At 39.4% G+C, this 15,174-nt stretch overlaps 1 protein-coding gene across 1 annotated transcript in view; it reads left to right on the forward strand.

The window, feature by feature from the left end:
• Positions 1-238: 238 nt before the first annotated feature.
• Positions 239-15,174, forward strand: part of BRDT (bromodomain testis associated) — a 32,783-nt gene continuing 17,847 nt past the window's right edge. Inside the window, 10 exon segments of the mRNA XM_044432246.1 lie at positions 239-430; positions 3,389-3,526; positions 4,593-4,722; positions 6,500-6,675; positions 9,091-9,435; positions 12,368-12,496; positions 12,663-12,836; positions 14,108-14,292; positions 14,376-14,677; positions 14,759-14,877. Of these exon segments, the coding sequence (XP_044288181.1) occupies positions 239-430; positions 3,389-3,526; positions 4,593-4,722; positions 6,500-6,675; positions 9,091-9,435; positions 12,368-12,496; positions 12,663-12,836; positions 14,108-14,292; positions 14,376-14,677; positions 14,759-14,877 (1,890 nt within the window).

Genomic DNA, 15,174 nt, shown 5'->3' on the forward strand with positions numbered 1-15,174 from the left:
AGCTACTGAAATTCTGAGAAAACAAAGCAAAGCCCAGGAAGATGACAGAGTTTACAGCATATGCAAGTGACCATGAGTGAAGAATAATGAGCATAAAGTAATTGTGTAGAGAAGCCTGTTGTCCATCTGGAATGAAAGCTAAACAATGAATCAATAGCTTTCTTGCATTTTTTTTCTTTGCAGATATACTAACGAAGACATTGACCAAAAAGGCAACAGAAACACATCAGGGAGAAAGATGACCACTCCAAGTGAACAGAATATGACAATTGTCAATCCTCCCCCTCCAAAATACATCAATACCCAAGGAACTGGACGGTTAACAAACCAGCTTCAATATTTGCAAAGAGTTGTCATAAAAGCAATGTGGAAGCATAACTTCTCCTGGCCATTTCATCAGCCTGTAGATGCTGCAGGTCTAAACCTTCCAGTAAGAGTTTACCATGTATTTCTTGAACAGAAAACTTTAACAATAGTTAAGAAAATATGTGTGTCTTAATGCAAAGTTTATCTTTAAGTAAGACATTCTGGTGGTACAGTATGCATATTGGCTTCGTCTATAGTTAAGTTTCATATGCTTTACAAATGTGAGCACACTGTTGTTGAATATAGTTATTGATTTATTTAACTGTTTTTATATGCTGCTTCCCATTTTATAAATTCTACAATGGTTTATAACAAATTATTAAAACAATTCATCACTGTACAAGGGCAACAAAATTTAGACAGGTTTGCCTTGCCTTTTCCCAGATACTAACAAGTAACTTTTTAATAGTAAGTGCATGATTGTTGGTGCTTGATCAGCTGCAGACAAGGCAGCCTTTTAAAGAGTGGGTATCCCCCTCAACACACGGAGAAGACCCATGGTTGTGTTACTGTCAGATGGGATTTTACAGGAGGTAACACGGCCAATAAGGCCTCCCCTGAAGAGCATAGTGGACCTATGGATCTATATAGATGGTCTGTGTTGTCATCATTATAATGGTACTGCTAAAACCAACATCTGGAACACTCACTGACAGTACGATGCTCCCAGGCATACAACTCTTATATAAACAATCACAAACATGCATCTGTATATACTGCAATATTTAATCTGCAACAAAAGAAAAGTAACACTTCACTGCATCATATATTAAGTCATATATATCACATTGCAATAAAATATGGAAAGTGCTACATATGATACACTAAATGGAAGAGATACCACTGCCAACATGATTAATACAAATTGGCTGAAAATTGCCATGTTAAAGGAGAACCATATGGCTATAGAATCTGAAGCAGTGTATTGAATCAGATTGTCCTATGGCTGTCAACACAAGGTATAGAAGATGCTCAAAGATGTGAAGCTACAGAAATACTACAGCTGGGTGGTATTCACGCCGTATATGAACATTCTTTTTCATGTGCTGCTGTACTAAAATGTTTCTTTAAGAACTTATTCATAAGGGAGGAAAAAAACCTCTCTTTGCTACCCCATAATTGGTATTATAGTCATAGCAATAGTTTATGTGATTCCATTAAACTTGGCTATAGCTGGTCACTGATGCTATCCATCAATCAACAGTTTGTCACTCTTTGGCCTTTTATATTAATTTACCAAATTAAAAGTGCAGTGATTGACCCAAAACAAACTAACACAAAGGAAAAGAAATAAGGGAATGCCTAACTTTCACCCATATCAAAGAAAAATTTGCTCTGCTAATTAACAAGGTTTCTTTCAGCTAATAAATTAAAGCTTTACTTGACTGCTCTACCAACTTACTTAAAAGGTTGCTACTGAATCATGCCTGATGATGTTGGTGCCTATCAGTATTCAAGCCATTCCCTTCTGTCACTTCCTTAGCTAAAGCTACAATTTATACACTTAGTCTGTGGGCCTTTCTCCTCAAAAACCATTCTGGGGCTTTGGCCTTTTCAGCAAAGGCTAACCCCCTCAGACATGTTTCTATTTTTCTTGACAAACTCATATAGTCAGTTTGTCCAAAAGTGCTTTCAAAGTGACTGTCACCTTGCATTTCTGATGTTGGATCTCAAGATAAACTGTCACTTGGGGTTAATAATAGAGGTCATTCATTCAATGTACTTGCAAAAACAGAAGCTAGCCTTGGGTCAGTTCTGCCTCTTCATATTTCTAAGGCGGACTCTTAAAAAGTATTTTGTGTACATATGAAGAGATTTTACTATCGACCTTGGCTTGTCGACTATGGCCAACATTTGTGTGGGTGTGTCTTTGAGGGCTATGTGAAGGCCAAGAACCCTGAGAGAAAGATGCTTCTTTCACACACCTCCCTGGGTTGTATTCTGAACTGATCACATAGGCAAAAATATAATCATAGAAAAAGATGTACAGAAGCTAAAATTAGGTGTGCCACGGTAAATGCCTCTTAAATGGGTTGACCTGAAGAGCAGTGAATCACAGCTACAGTGCTCCTTACACTTTGAGAAGTGACATTCCTTATAAATTCCAAATGCCATTCAAGGAATAACAATGCTTGCTTTATTAATGGAATGCACCCGTCACACCCTTCCTGCCTTCCCCTTCATGCAGCTGGGTTGAGTCCTAAAGTTTTTGCTTCCATCTTAGATTCACTGCACATTGTTATAACAACTGAACTTAACAAAGTATGGTTTATTTTAATTGTGTTGCATATTTTTATTATCTACAGTTTAGGGTTCAAGTGGAACGTTAAACTTTGGCTAATTGTAATCCAAAGCAAAAGCTTCTGAACTCTGCTTTCTGGCTATACTAGGGAAAAGGAGCACAGAAAACTTTCAGGAGACTTTAGCTCATTCCCATCACAATAAACAAAGATTTATTACAACAAGGTTTGAATACTGCCCTTGTTTTGGAAGTCAAGAAAGCACAATGCTCTTACAGTTGCCCATTACTCTCTCCTTGAGCTCTAGCTAACATGGTGGCCAAAAATATGTCAGGTGACTCCTGGTTCAGCTGTCACCTCAGCTGTAATCTCATTAGATGTAGGACTAGTTGCAGTTCTAGCTGCTGCATTCTCCAGCATACATTAACTATGAGTACACATTAAGCAGATTTCTGTAAAGTCTTGGCTACTTTACTGATTTGTGATGTCATTCACTGCCATGTTCTTTTTAACAGGAAAATTCAATTTCTACTCCCCCAACAAATGCAAAATACAAGGTAGGTTATTTATGTCCTAGGCTAGCAAACCAAGCATTCTGTGAGTAAATCCAACAAATGTCCTACTCAGAGTGGACTAATTTAAATAAAAGGAACTTGAATCCATTGTGATTAACTTGAGTGCCTTTTATTCAATGGGTCTACTCTAAGACATTTTACTGAATTTTACCCTTTAAATCCAATGTATTCTTATAGTTGGATTCTCTCCTTCTTTCCATTTTTAAGGATTATTATAATATTATTAAAAAACCAATGGACCTGACTACAATTCAGAAACGTCTGGAACACAACTATTACACATGTGCTGCAGAATGTATTGAAAACTTTAAAACGATGTTTGCAAATTGCTATTTGTATAACAAGGTATGTAAAATGAATACTGAAATATGCATCATTTCAAATTTACCTACACTTTTCTTTTGGGGCTACTTTGGATTCTTTAACACCCACTGCAGTTATGATGGAATGGAGAATGTGAATTTCACCATGTCTTTTCAACCTCATCAAAGAGCAGCTCTCCCATTTCCTGGCTATTGTTCTTCATCACCTCCTTCACTATTGTATCATCTTTTATAGTGATAGTGATTTTTAATTGTTGCACCTGTGTGTCTGCTAATCTAAACTTAAAGGGGTAAAATGACAGGCCTATAAACCAAGTCCACCTGAGATCCCAAACTGGTCTTCCAAGTTTCTCCAAATAACCACACCCATTCTCCCCTACCACCAATCATTTAGTGGTTTTATGGTTTTTACATATTTCTCCCCATACTAAAATGTCAAAATACCTCATCTCTGCTCAGTTATTGGCAGTATGGTCTTCAAGTTGAAATATGCTGCTATTTTCATTCTGGAGAGCTTTTCCAAAACTGAATTAAGCCCGTGTGCTGAAAGAGGGTCAACATTTTTGATTTAGACAACAGTACTAAACAACTGGTGATTAACCTAATAGTAGGTTAACTGCGGGTTGCTTACTCATGATTAACCTATAGTGTCTGAATTCAGGCATCCCGCAGCAACCTCTGATTAGAGGTTAAATTTTCAGAATGCCCATGGAATGTGTCCGGCATGCACAAAGGCAAATTGTGGGTTAATTAACTCAAGATTTCCTGCCTTTACACATGCATGCTGTGTTCATTTTGCCTGCTGACTGCTTCTGGCAGAAACTAGATTACTTCAGTATCCTATCTCAACTTGCCTACCTCCCCTTTCAGTGGTGCAATTGCACTGTTACAGATTTGGAGTTGATCTGAATGAGCTTTTTGGAATCTCTTACAACTCATGGCTTCTGGGATCAAACATTTAATGGGAAGCCCCTGCCCTTCCTCCCAAGTACCATCATAGTCTGACACACCTTGAGAGTGCCAGGCTGGAGAAAAGTTTACCAGGATTCCAGGTGATGCTGTAGTTAACTATGGTGTTTATATTGCAGCCAGGTGATGACATTGTTTTCATGGCCCAGGAGCTAGAAAAAGTTTTTCTGCAGAAAGTTGCCCAGATGCCTGCAGAGGAGAAAATGGTAGTGATCAATAAAGGGAAAAGGAAAGCGAAAAAGGCAGATGGTAAGACACAAATTGAATGACAATTTTAGTATTTGTCGAAACCTTGTAGTAAAATATTTCATGTTGGAGAGGAGCCTCATCCATTGCAAATGACTAGAACAAGGGGCATATAGAGGTTGTTGAATATTTACTAACAGCTTTTCAGTTTTTGTGGAACTGCTGCAGAAAAAAGAATGTACTTTCTAAATTGAAAACTCTAGGCCATTTTATGGATGGCCATTAGGGAAGCTGCAGTGACGTTCTGCAGTAATAGCAAGGGGTTGGACTAGATGATCTCTAAGGTCCCTTCCAACTCTGATTCTCTGATTGTAAAACCAAGTAGTAAACTAGAAAGTTGTATATCTGAGACGTACGTAAATTAACTATGCAAAAGCCCAGTCTAGTTCTAGCTGACAAGACATTAAGTCTTTCTTACAATACTGAAATTGGCTTTATCTTTGGTCTATTCTTGGGAAACAATGATGCCCCAAGTAATCAAAGTTTACTGTATGGCAAAAAAAAAAATCCCAAAATGTATTCTTTTACACATAAATGCAGATGTACCTTTAATGTTGAATTCTCTCATGGCCTACAGAAGTTCTCATGAGATTTGCATATTGGTTTTCTAGCAATATAGTTCCTGATGGTGGTTTACTTAGATAATTTGGTGGAGAGGGATAACTGAAGCTACATGAAAAGTGAGGCTGTGTATGTCCTCCATTCAGAATTGATTTAATGAAAACCTTTCAGTGCTGATCCTCATGCAGCCAAGAGAACACCTTCTGCACTCAAAAGGGAAGCAATACGAGTAAGCTTGGAGGAACACCAAGGTTTGCAACAATAAACAGTCTTTAGAAAGAGAACCCTAAAGGGCCAACCCACCTCCCAAAACAGCCCAATGAAGCTGAAAGTACTGCTCATGGAATGATGAGATGCTGCATGGGTGAGGGCATGGATTGTTGGCTGCTACCCTGGAGTTCTCTACCAGAAACATGTTTGTTGCAGATTCTGCTCGTTTCTCCTTGATTTCATATGAAAGCTAAACTATGTGCTCCAACTATTGGTTTTAATAAGGATATGATCTGACTTTTTGATAGCTTTCTTGAAAAAAAAAACACCTGTTTTCTCTTTTTAGAGGGAGGTGTTTTTGAATGTGCCTGTGTAAAGCTTTGCTCACCTGCTCACCCAAGCACTCAAATTCTTTAAGTCCCATCTGCATACCTCTAGCAGTTACCTCCACTGCCTGCTTAGATTTATTGTCATGCAACATGCATACATACAGAACACATTGGACTCCATCACTGTATGGGATCCAATGATGTTTCTTTCCATCATTGCTTGGATAATAAAGCTGCATGTTTGAATCGCTAATAAATATAATTAGATCCACTGTGAGTTTAAACCATCTCTGTTTTAACAAATGACAACCATTGGGGTCCATTTACGTACCATGCTTAGGTAGTCAATGAAAGGTAAGCTATTGCAAAGTAAACAGATAAGCAGTGAAGTAGCTGGAGACATGTCTTCAGCAACAGAGCACAGCCATCATTGTAGGTATTTTACATGTATCCATGTGTGCCCTTATTGAAGGGTAGGAAACCCAGATCTTAAACTGAATAGGTGGTAGGCTATCATGATTTGCTAGTGATGTCTTAAGTACTGTGCCACTGTAAACAAGACTGTCTTCAGGCTATGACAAAAGACACACTGGCAAAGATTTTTAAAAGGTCTGCAGCATCCATTTTTGGAACATGGTTTAAGAGTTCTTTACTGATCGAGTTGCACTTTATTTCCCTAGTTGCTGAAGAATCTGAACTGGGAATCCCACCAGTTAAGCAAAGCCAACAGGCAAAGCCAGCTAGGAAAGTTAAACAGTTTCAGATGATGAAGACCATGCCACAGCAGCTTCTCCCAGAACCCTCACCGGTGATTCTGTCCTCAAATATAATGCCAGCCACTGAAACAGTAACCAAAGTAAGTGGAATGGGGAATGTCTAAACAAATGAACATTTGTCTCAGCAATAACTGGCATACCACTGCACAGACTGCAATATAAATTGGTTCATCCATAACCTGGCTGATGCGATGCAATAAGCTTTGGGCTTGGGCACTCTACCTTTCTTTCCCCAGAAGCTGCAAGGAGGAGACTGAAAGCTTCTTTTCTGAATTAAGTACAGCTGAATGAGTCATCAGAACCCCAAAATCATAGTTAATCTCAGATTGAGTAGAAACAAGTCAGCTTTAAACTACAATTTTGTTGTAGACGATGCCATTTTGACATGTGATTAATTAACACACAAAAAGGTGGCTTGTCTTTGCAAAAAGCACAATGTCTGCAAAAGTACAGTGGTACCTCGGCTCACGAACTTACTCCATTCCACAACTCTGGTCGTGACCTGAATTGGTCACGAGCCAAGTCAAATTTCCTCACAAGGTTCAATGTAAATAAGGTTAATCCGTTCTGTATGTATTTTTTTAAATCACAAAAAATTGAAACAAAGTAACAAAGAACAACGAAGTAACAAAGTACAGTGCAGTAACCTAGGTGAGAGGGGGAGGTTATTGTTTGGAGGGAGACTCCAAACCGTGATTGTGCGATAGCGATCATCCTGGGGGGTGGGGGGGAGATGGGCGTGATCGCGGTTGCACTCGTGCAGGGAAGACGGGCAGGAACACAGTTGCGCTTGTGCAGGGAAGACGGGCATGATCGCAGTCGTGCTCGCGCTCGAGGGGGGAGACGGGCGCAGTTGTGGTCGCACTCATGCAGGGAAGATGTCTGCAATCATCTTCGTGCAGCAACATGGACGCGATCATGGTTGTCACCCAATGTGGAGTTTGTGAACTGAGCCAAACTTTTCTGAAATTTCTCTTCGCGACCCAATTTGGTTGTGAACTGAGGTATTTGTGAGCTGAGGTTCCACTGTACAAAGTATCCTTGTGATAACTACCAAAGAAGGGAATCATCTATTGCAGCTCAGTGGCTAGGGAAGGGAGACAGACTGGAAAACTTGGGCGTTAGCAGGTATGGAGGTAAACTCTGAGCAACAACATTTCAAATTACAACATTTTGATGCAAGTCCTACTTGCAGAATCCTAAATCATGCATCTACTAACAACAAATGAACAGATTTTGAATCAGTCTGCTTGAAAGACTGTCTTTTATACAAACCTGTCTGGGTTTTGAGGACTTTGGAAGAGAGGCTTCTCTCAGCCCTACTGTCTTAAGAAGCATTGTTATTTATCAGATTTATATCTCATCTTTTTTTCCTTTCAAGGAACTAAAAGTGGCTTACATTTATATTCTCCTCTTCTCAATCTTACCCTCACAGTAACAACCCTGTTGGACTGTGGTGGGTGGATGAGGTAACAATCCCAGATTTTCCCTCTAGGTGTAATCCAATGCCTGTTCAGGCAGAAAGAAGTCCTACAACTCTCAGTAACTCCCATTTTAGGAGTGTTGGACATTTTTCTGTCTTGGCATGCACAGGATCGGGCCCTTGGTTCTTTTAAGCAAGGTAAGCACAACCTGCTATATTCTTACAAGCCTGGACTCCGAAGATGGTTGAGTACTTGTTTTACTCAAAGCTATCAAATTACCCAAATTTAAATAACTCCAGAATGAGAGATAATGGGGAGAGGAGGCCTTGACCATGATTAATAGATGTCCATCATACTTATCCAACCATCTTATTTTTAAATGATCCTGTGGTTTTTTTGGGAATCTACAAATGGCCTTGATGTTGTTGTATCAATAAAATGCACATTCCACACTGTGCTAATAATTGCACTGATTTCAGTACTGGAGAACAGCAAGCTTCCCAGCTGTTCATTGTTTTCTGGGGAGCTGGGATCATTTCATTAGCTTCCATGCAGCAACTAAGTAACTAGTATTAATTTCCTGGGATGGTCTTCTGAAAGGAAATGTCAAGTCCTGCAACAATCAGATTTTTTTGAAATCTGCCTCCTTCACCACTTCCAAAATATTGTCAGTGCAAACCTACTAAGAATAAAGTCCCACTGAGTATAGTAATTCTTACTTCCAAGTAAGCATAGGATTGCTACATAAATATTAAAAATTATATTGTTCTAATGCTTGTATTAAGTCCACCAAATGCTCACCAAGAAAACTGAAGCTCTCCAGATCTCCTGTTCTCTTTTTGTGTGACTCTGAGAAAGTCAAAATAAATCTCTTTAGTGAAAAATGCAGTTTTTACCTTCTTAGGAAAGATCTCTGACTGTAGGATCTGAAAGGAATTTTTTAAAGAAAAAGCAGAAACCACATATGAGTGACACTTAGATGTGTGGCTGCATTATCGCAAAGATTTCTGGAACACATAAAAAATGCTGCAGTCCCCAGCTTTGTTAAAATCTGTTTCTTGTATTGAAAAGGGTGTGAAAAGGAAGGCTGATACCACTACTGAAAACATCCCAGCAAGCAGTGAATCCTCTCCAGCACTCAATGATCCCAAAGTCGTCAAGATTTCCTCTACAGAAGAATGTGAAGAAGAGTTCCTATTGAACAGAGGCTTGGCAGACCAGCAACCACCACAACTCATAAAAAACACAAAGTTATCAGACTCCTTAAAATACTGTAATGAGATCCTCCAAGAATTGTTTTCCAAAGAGCACATAGCATATGCTTGGCCCTTTTATAAACCAGTAGATGTTACAGCCTTGGGACTCGAGGATTATCATGATGTTATTAAATATCCCATGGATCTTGGAACCATTAAAGTAAGTAGGTTTCAGCATAGTCAGTGCGGTTGTTTGTTAAGGTCGTATAAATTATGCAGTACACGTGTACAGATAGAGTGCTGAGGTATAGTGTATAGCTACATTTTGGATCCTCAGAGGATCAGAATTCATGCAGCATCTCTTAACAGCAGTACAAATTCAGGCTGGTGGCTGCCGTAGCAGTGGGGTGCTGTATGCACTCCAAGCTGAAGTCTGGACTTTTAAGAAGCTGGGGAACCCTAGCCCCAAAATAGATTAGCACAATGAACAGCTCCTTTAAAGTTCAGACTGAGCCCCAGAGTGGACTTGGTGCCCTTCTGATATTGGAGCCACCATTCACTGTTGCAGCCAGTTGAAGACTGGCTAGAAGGCTGTGCTTGTATGGCAATGGCAACCCTGGGCCAAGCCTCTTCTTGCCTTTTTATCCTCCACCCTTCACTGATGTGCTTAATCTAACCGTCAGCTGCCAACCTAGAGGCAAGGCGGTTATTTGATGAAAGTAAGGACTGTGACTTCCTGCTCTACCATGGGGAGTGGTTGAGTGTATATGTGTTGGAAGGGAAGGAGGAAATGGATCACCGCTTTCCATCCTTTCATCACAGTGGTTCTCCAGTAAACATAGACATTGATTAAGCTTGTAGGAAAACTGCCAAGAGACAGACCCCCTTATAGTGGTACCACCTTCAATATTTATTGAACGCACTCTGTGCTAGGCAAGGAAGGTTCTTCCAGACACAATCAGCCAGCCTTATTTGTGGACTTATTTGTGGTCCAGATGCTGCTGTTGTTTTTCAAACCAGGAAAAAACTCTTTAAGGAAGGAAAGGAGGATGAGCTACACAATGTTGTTAGACTGGTAGCAAGTCTTGCATTTGGAAGTGTTCTGCACAGAACACAGGGCAGCATGTATCCTGCCAGAGGCATTTCAATGGATACAGAACACTGAATGAGGGAAGAAATCAGTGTGAAAGCAGTAGCATCAAATGGAGTCAATAAGAGATGGGTCTGCTTTGAAGAAGGAACAGGGAGATTGACAAATAAAGGAAGAGTCTCTTGCAAGCACTGGGTTGCATTCAATGAAGTTTAAGTTGTGTCCCATTCATTGCAATTGGACTATAAATGCAACAAACATTGATTACAGCTGGAAGTGACCAACATCTTAGTTCCTAAAATATTAGAAACTTCCATGCATGTTTACCTTCACCTTCAGTTAATTTGCATTGCTACCATTCACGAGTTATTCTTTCCACACTTTAAAGGATATAGCAACCCACTGCAATAGGAAAAGATACTCTCTTGTCTGTTTATAGTGGATGCTGCTGGCTTTGCATTCGAAGTTTTCCTATTTTCACACCAACTTGATGTGATTGTCAACAATCTGATAACATCGACACCTCCTTTCCGCATGACCCTTCACCCCTTCCCAGCACAGCCATTTCCTTCATGATCATCTTCCTCCCCTTTTCATCTGATGGAATTGATGAAATTGATGGAAAATCCTGCCAATTTTTTACATCAGGACTTAGTATTGCTGTTTGTATCACCAGCACTTGTGTCCAGGCATTCAGTGTGGAAGTGGAGTGCAGGATAGGAACCAGGCCATGCTGATAAAAGGAGGAGCATTCCCTAGAACTTCTCTGTTTCATAGGAGGGTGGGGAGAAGATCAAAGCTACAAAGGAAGTGGTTGTGTTGGTTTTGGAAAAGGATCTGCGAGGAGAACCAAGATGCTCTTAGTAAAGGCCAAATGGCTTCTTTGTGCAGAAAGTTAAAATGTGGTAAAAGCTGTTCCAAGTTTATAGAACTCTTTTGGGGGTGAAAGGAAGATTAAAGATGATTTTTAGATGAAATTCATTGGTTCACAGGTAACAATTAGTAGATGGGGGACGTAAGATGGTAAATCCATCTTTCTGCTTGGCAATCATAGTTTAACATCTATGGCATTGCTTTTAAACTTCACACCAACTGTGGAAGAGAGGCTTGAAATCATTTTTAAGGCTGCAATGCTGTACACACCTACCTGACAGTAAGGCCCATTGGAAACATATGTAAGACTGCCCTGTAAATGTTTTGCGGACTGAAGATCAGAATATGAGAGATGCAATGATAGGTCAGTCTGATAAAAGATGAACTTGAGCAGAAGTGAAGAAAATAGAACAGAGGTGTAAAGGGATATTAAAGCAATCAGTCAAGGGAACTTCTTAGTTTATTTATTTATAGCATTTACATTCCATCTATTCCAATATAGATCTCAAGATGCCTTGATGCTGTTCCAAACTCTAATGCCAAACCAGGAAACACATCAGAGGGTATTTCCTATTGTAGATATTATTTGCTGATCTGGCACATTGACAAGGAATTGTGCTGATTCTCCTACTCCATGGGGACTTGCATTGATTTCTTCACAGTTTGGCCACTGGTCCAGAATTGTGACTAACTTTTGCTTTACATCTAAGCAATAACACCTGCAAACAGTGTACCTGGAAGTCTGAGAAGGAGATAAGGCCTGAGGAGAGAGCTCAAAGATAATTTCACTTTGGCTTTGAAAGGCAATAAATGGTGAAAGAAAAGAGAGGTGCACACTTTAGTGACAGAAGCATTATAGATTTTTTATAATTAATGCAGCTGACACATTTTAGGAAGTTTTCTTTAAAGAAATTCTAGTTGGCTAAAAAATATTAACTAGGATTTAGACCTAAAATATGTATCTCTACTTTAGTTAACTAAATGGAGAAAACTTAATGAACACAATATAGTGTTGGATGTCTCTCAGAACTCCAAATCTGCTTCTTTAGAAAGGTTTATGGGACTGAGACTATGAAGGCTAATCCTATAATCCCCAAAATACGAAAGGTACAGCATGAAAATGGCTGATTAATGATACATCAGATAAATATACCAGAATTTGTATCTTACCTCCTTCTGTTCTTCACAGAAGAAAATGGAAAATCGTGAGTATAAAGAGACACAAGAATTTGCTGCTGATATTAGGCTAATGTTTATGAACTGCTACAGATACAACTCTCCAGACCACGAGGTGGTGGCAATGGCAAGGAAACTCCAGGTGAGCAAGTTACTGACAGTGAAAAAAATGGGCATTCCTGAAATCCCAATGAATATGCAGTCAGGGCCTTCATGCGACAGTGCCTTGCATTAAAATTCCAGAATTGCTAAAGCAAGCTAAGTATCATAGAGGAGGTTTTAAAACTGGCTAACTTTCTCCTATTAAGGATGTCTTTGAGATGCAATTTGCCAAAATTCCTGATGAGCCAGCTATCTGTAGGCCTCTGCTGCAGCCTCTCACAAGGACGGTGGCACCTCTTTCAAGTGAAAGCAGCAGCGACACTTCCTCAGAGGACTCGGAAGAAGAGAGAACAAGACGCCTTGCAGAGCTCCAGGATCAAGTAGGTGGCAATGTATATGTTATTGCATAACAGCTGTGGAGTGTTGTGTTTTGACTAGAGTGCATGTTGTGTGAGAGAGAAATCATAGTCAGCCCAATTTCTTACCAGTTGTGGAAGCAGAAAGAAACCTTCTGCCATGGCCTTCACACACTTAGCTTGCTTCTACTGCTTTTATTCCAGATTCAGCATGCACATTCTTTACCATGGTGGATAGAGAAAGGCACCTTTCAGAACAGCCTGTCTATGGTCATCTCTGACAACTGCTCTTCTAATCCCCATAACAATAGAAAATATGCCAAGCTAACTTTCCCCAACTGACTCATTCTTGTACTCTCTTTTCATAACTCACAGATTTCCTGAAAGATATTTTAGACTAGCCCCAACTCCATAATTAAAAAAATGGCCACCCTGTTTGGAAACTAATTCCCACTATATGGTCTGAATTATTACCTCCCTTTAATTTACTGTTCCTATATGTTGCAAATTCCTAGATGATTATATATGGGATCACAATTCTACAACCTGTGTTTCAAGGTTGTACAATATTTTTCCCACCAATAAATAACTGAAACTAATTTTCACCATCATCAATCAACAAATGAAAAGGCTCTAAACTTACTTCTCCCTCTTTTCTGCTCTCATCTTGCTTGCCCAACGAAAAGTGAAGTCTTTGATGCACCTAACAAGTAGTAAAAGAGTGAAGTGCCCACTACAAACCACAAGCGTTTAGAAAAAGGAAGGGGCAGGACTTCCTTATCTCCCTTCCTTGTCAATTGGACCACTTGCTTTGTTCTTATTGGCTACTGTCAGAAAGTAGTTGGGGAAAGCTGTTTTACTCATCATGGCTGCATAACAGGATGAAAAAGTTTGTTCTGTACCAATAAAAGGTTGGATAATGAGGTATAAAGACAGAGATTATATTACTTTGATCAAAATAATATAAATTTAAGCACCTGCACCTTTCATGATGGAACTAAATTGGAAAAGCTTTTTTATGAGTGCATGAACATTGGTAATTGCTCTAAAAATTATGTTTCCATGCAATGTATGACTGCAACTAAACTGTCCTGTGCGATAATCAAGTTACATTTTTCCCACAGCTGTATTGATAAAACTGCAGAAAGGAGAATAAAGGATCAGTATCTTCTCTAGCTTTCTCTCACACCTTTGAAATTATATTGTAGAGCTCTGTAAAATTCTACCTTTTTTGTACTAGCTTTCCTAGAGACTTTTTAAAATGCAGACAAATGTTTTGTTTGCTTTTTAAATAGCTTAAGGCGGTTCATCAGCAATTGCAAGCTTTGGCTAAAACAACCTTACCCAGGCTAAAAAAGAGGAAGAAAGGAAAATCCAAAAAGGAGAAAAGAAAAACCAAAGTCAGAAACAGGATTGGGATTCAAAAGAAGAGAAAGATGAAGCAAATGAAGAAGCTGAAGAGGAAAATGGCTTTGAACATGTAAGATAGCTTATGGGTATGAAATTGTACTCAAAGCTGTTGGCACTGTAGTTAACCCATTTTTTTATTTTCTCCCTTGCAAGTTGTTCAAAGAAGATCAAGCGAGAAGAGGAACCAGCACACAAGTCTGAGGAAGAGGATAACACCAAGCCTATGAGCTATGATGAAAAGAGGCAGTTAAGTTTGGACATAAATAAACTCCCTGGAGAGAAACTTGGCAGAGTGGTCTATATTATTCAGTCAAGGGAACCTTCACTGAGACACTCAAATCCTGATGAAATAGAAATAGACTTTGAAAGTCTCAAAGCCTCAACACTAAGAGAACTAGAGAGATACGTAATGGCTTGTTTGAGAAAAAGGCCGAAAAAACATGGTGTGTATGTATGTGATGTGGACAAAAATAAGCTATTTTTTTTTCATTTGGGTAGAGTTGGTGTTTATTTCCTGCTCCTCTTTTTGTATGCAGTGAAAAAATTGAAGCAACTTAATTTTGAGAAGAAAGAAGAATTAGAAAGGAGGCTGCTGGATGTCAGCTCTAAAAAGCAGAGTGCAAAATGTAGGTGAACCTTCTACAATGAAGTATTGAGGGCAGGTTTGGAAAAGAATTGACTAGAATCCTTGAAGGGCAGAGGTGCTGCTCCAGTCGCCTGTGTGAAGCTTATCCAGTAATTTAATTTGCTGGAAAGAGCAATAAGAATGGAAGAACCTGTCTGGCAACCATTATGGGCATAGGAATACTGTTAATAATAGATCTTTTTAGTTCTGTAGTCTCTGTAGTTAGGACAGAACCTTGGGGCCTCACATCACTTTCCTCAACCCGATCCCGAGAACAGTAGGCATCGAGGCAGCAGAAGCAAATTCCTTTTATTCCTCTAATCATGA

This window comes from Varanus komodoensis, unplaced genomic scaffold (assembly GCF_004798865.1).
Source record: "Varanus komodoensis strain SLA01 unplaced genomic scaffold, ASM479886v1 scaffold24, whole genome shotgun sequence".
Classification (NCBI taxonomy): domain Eukaryota; kingdom Metazoa; phylum Chordata; class Lepidosauria; order Squamata; family Varanidae; genus Varanus; species Varanus komodoensis.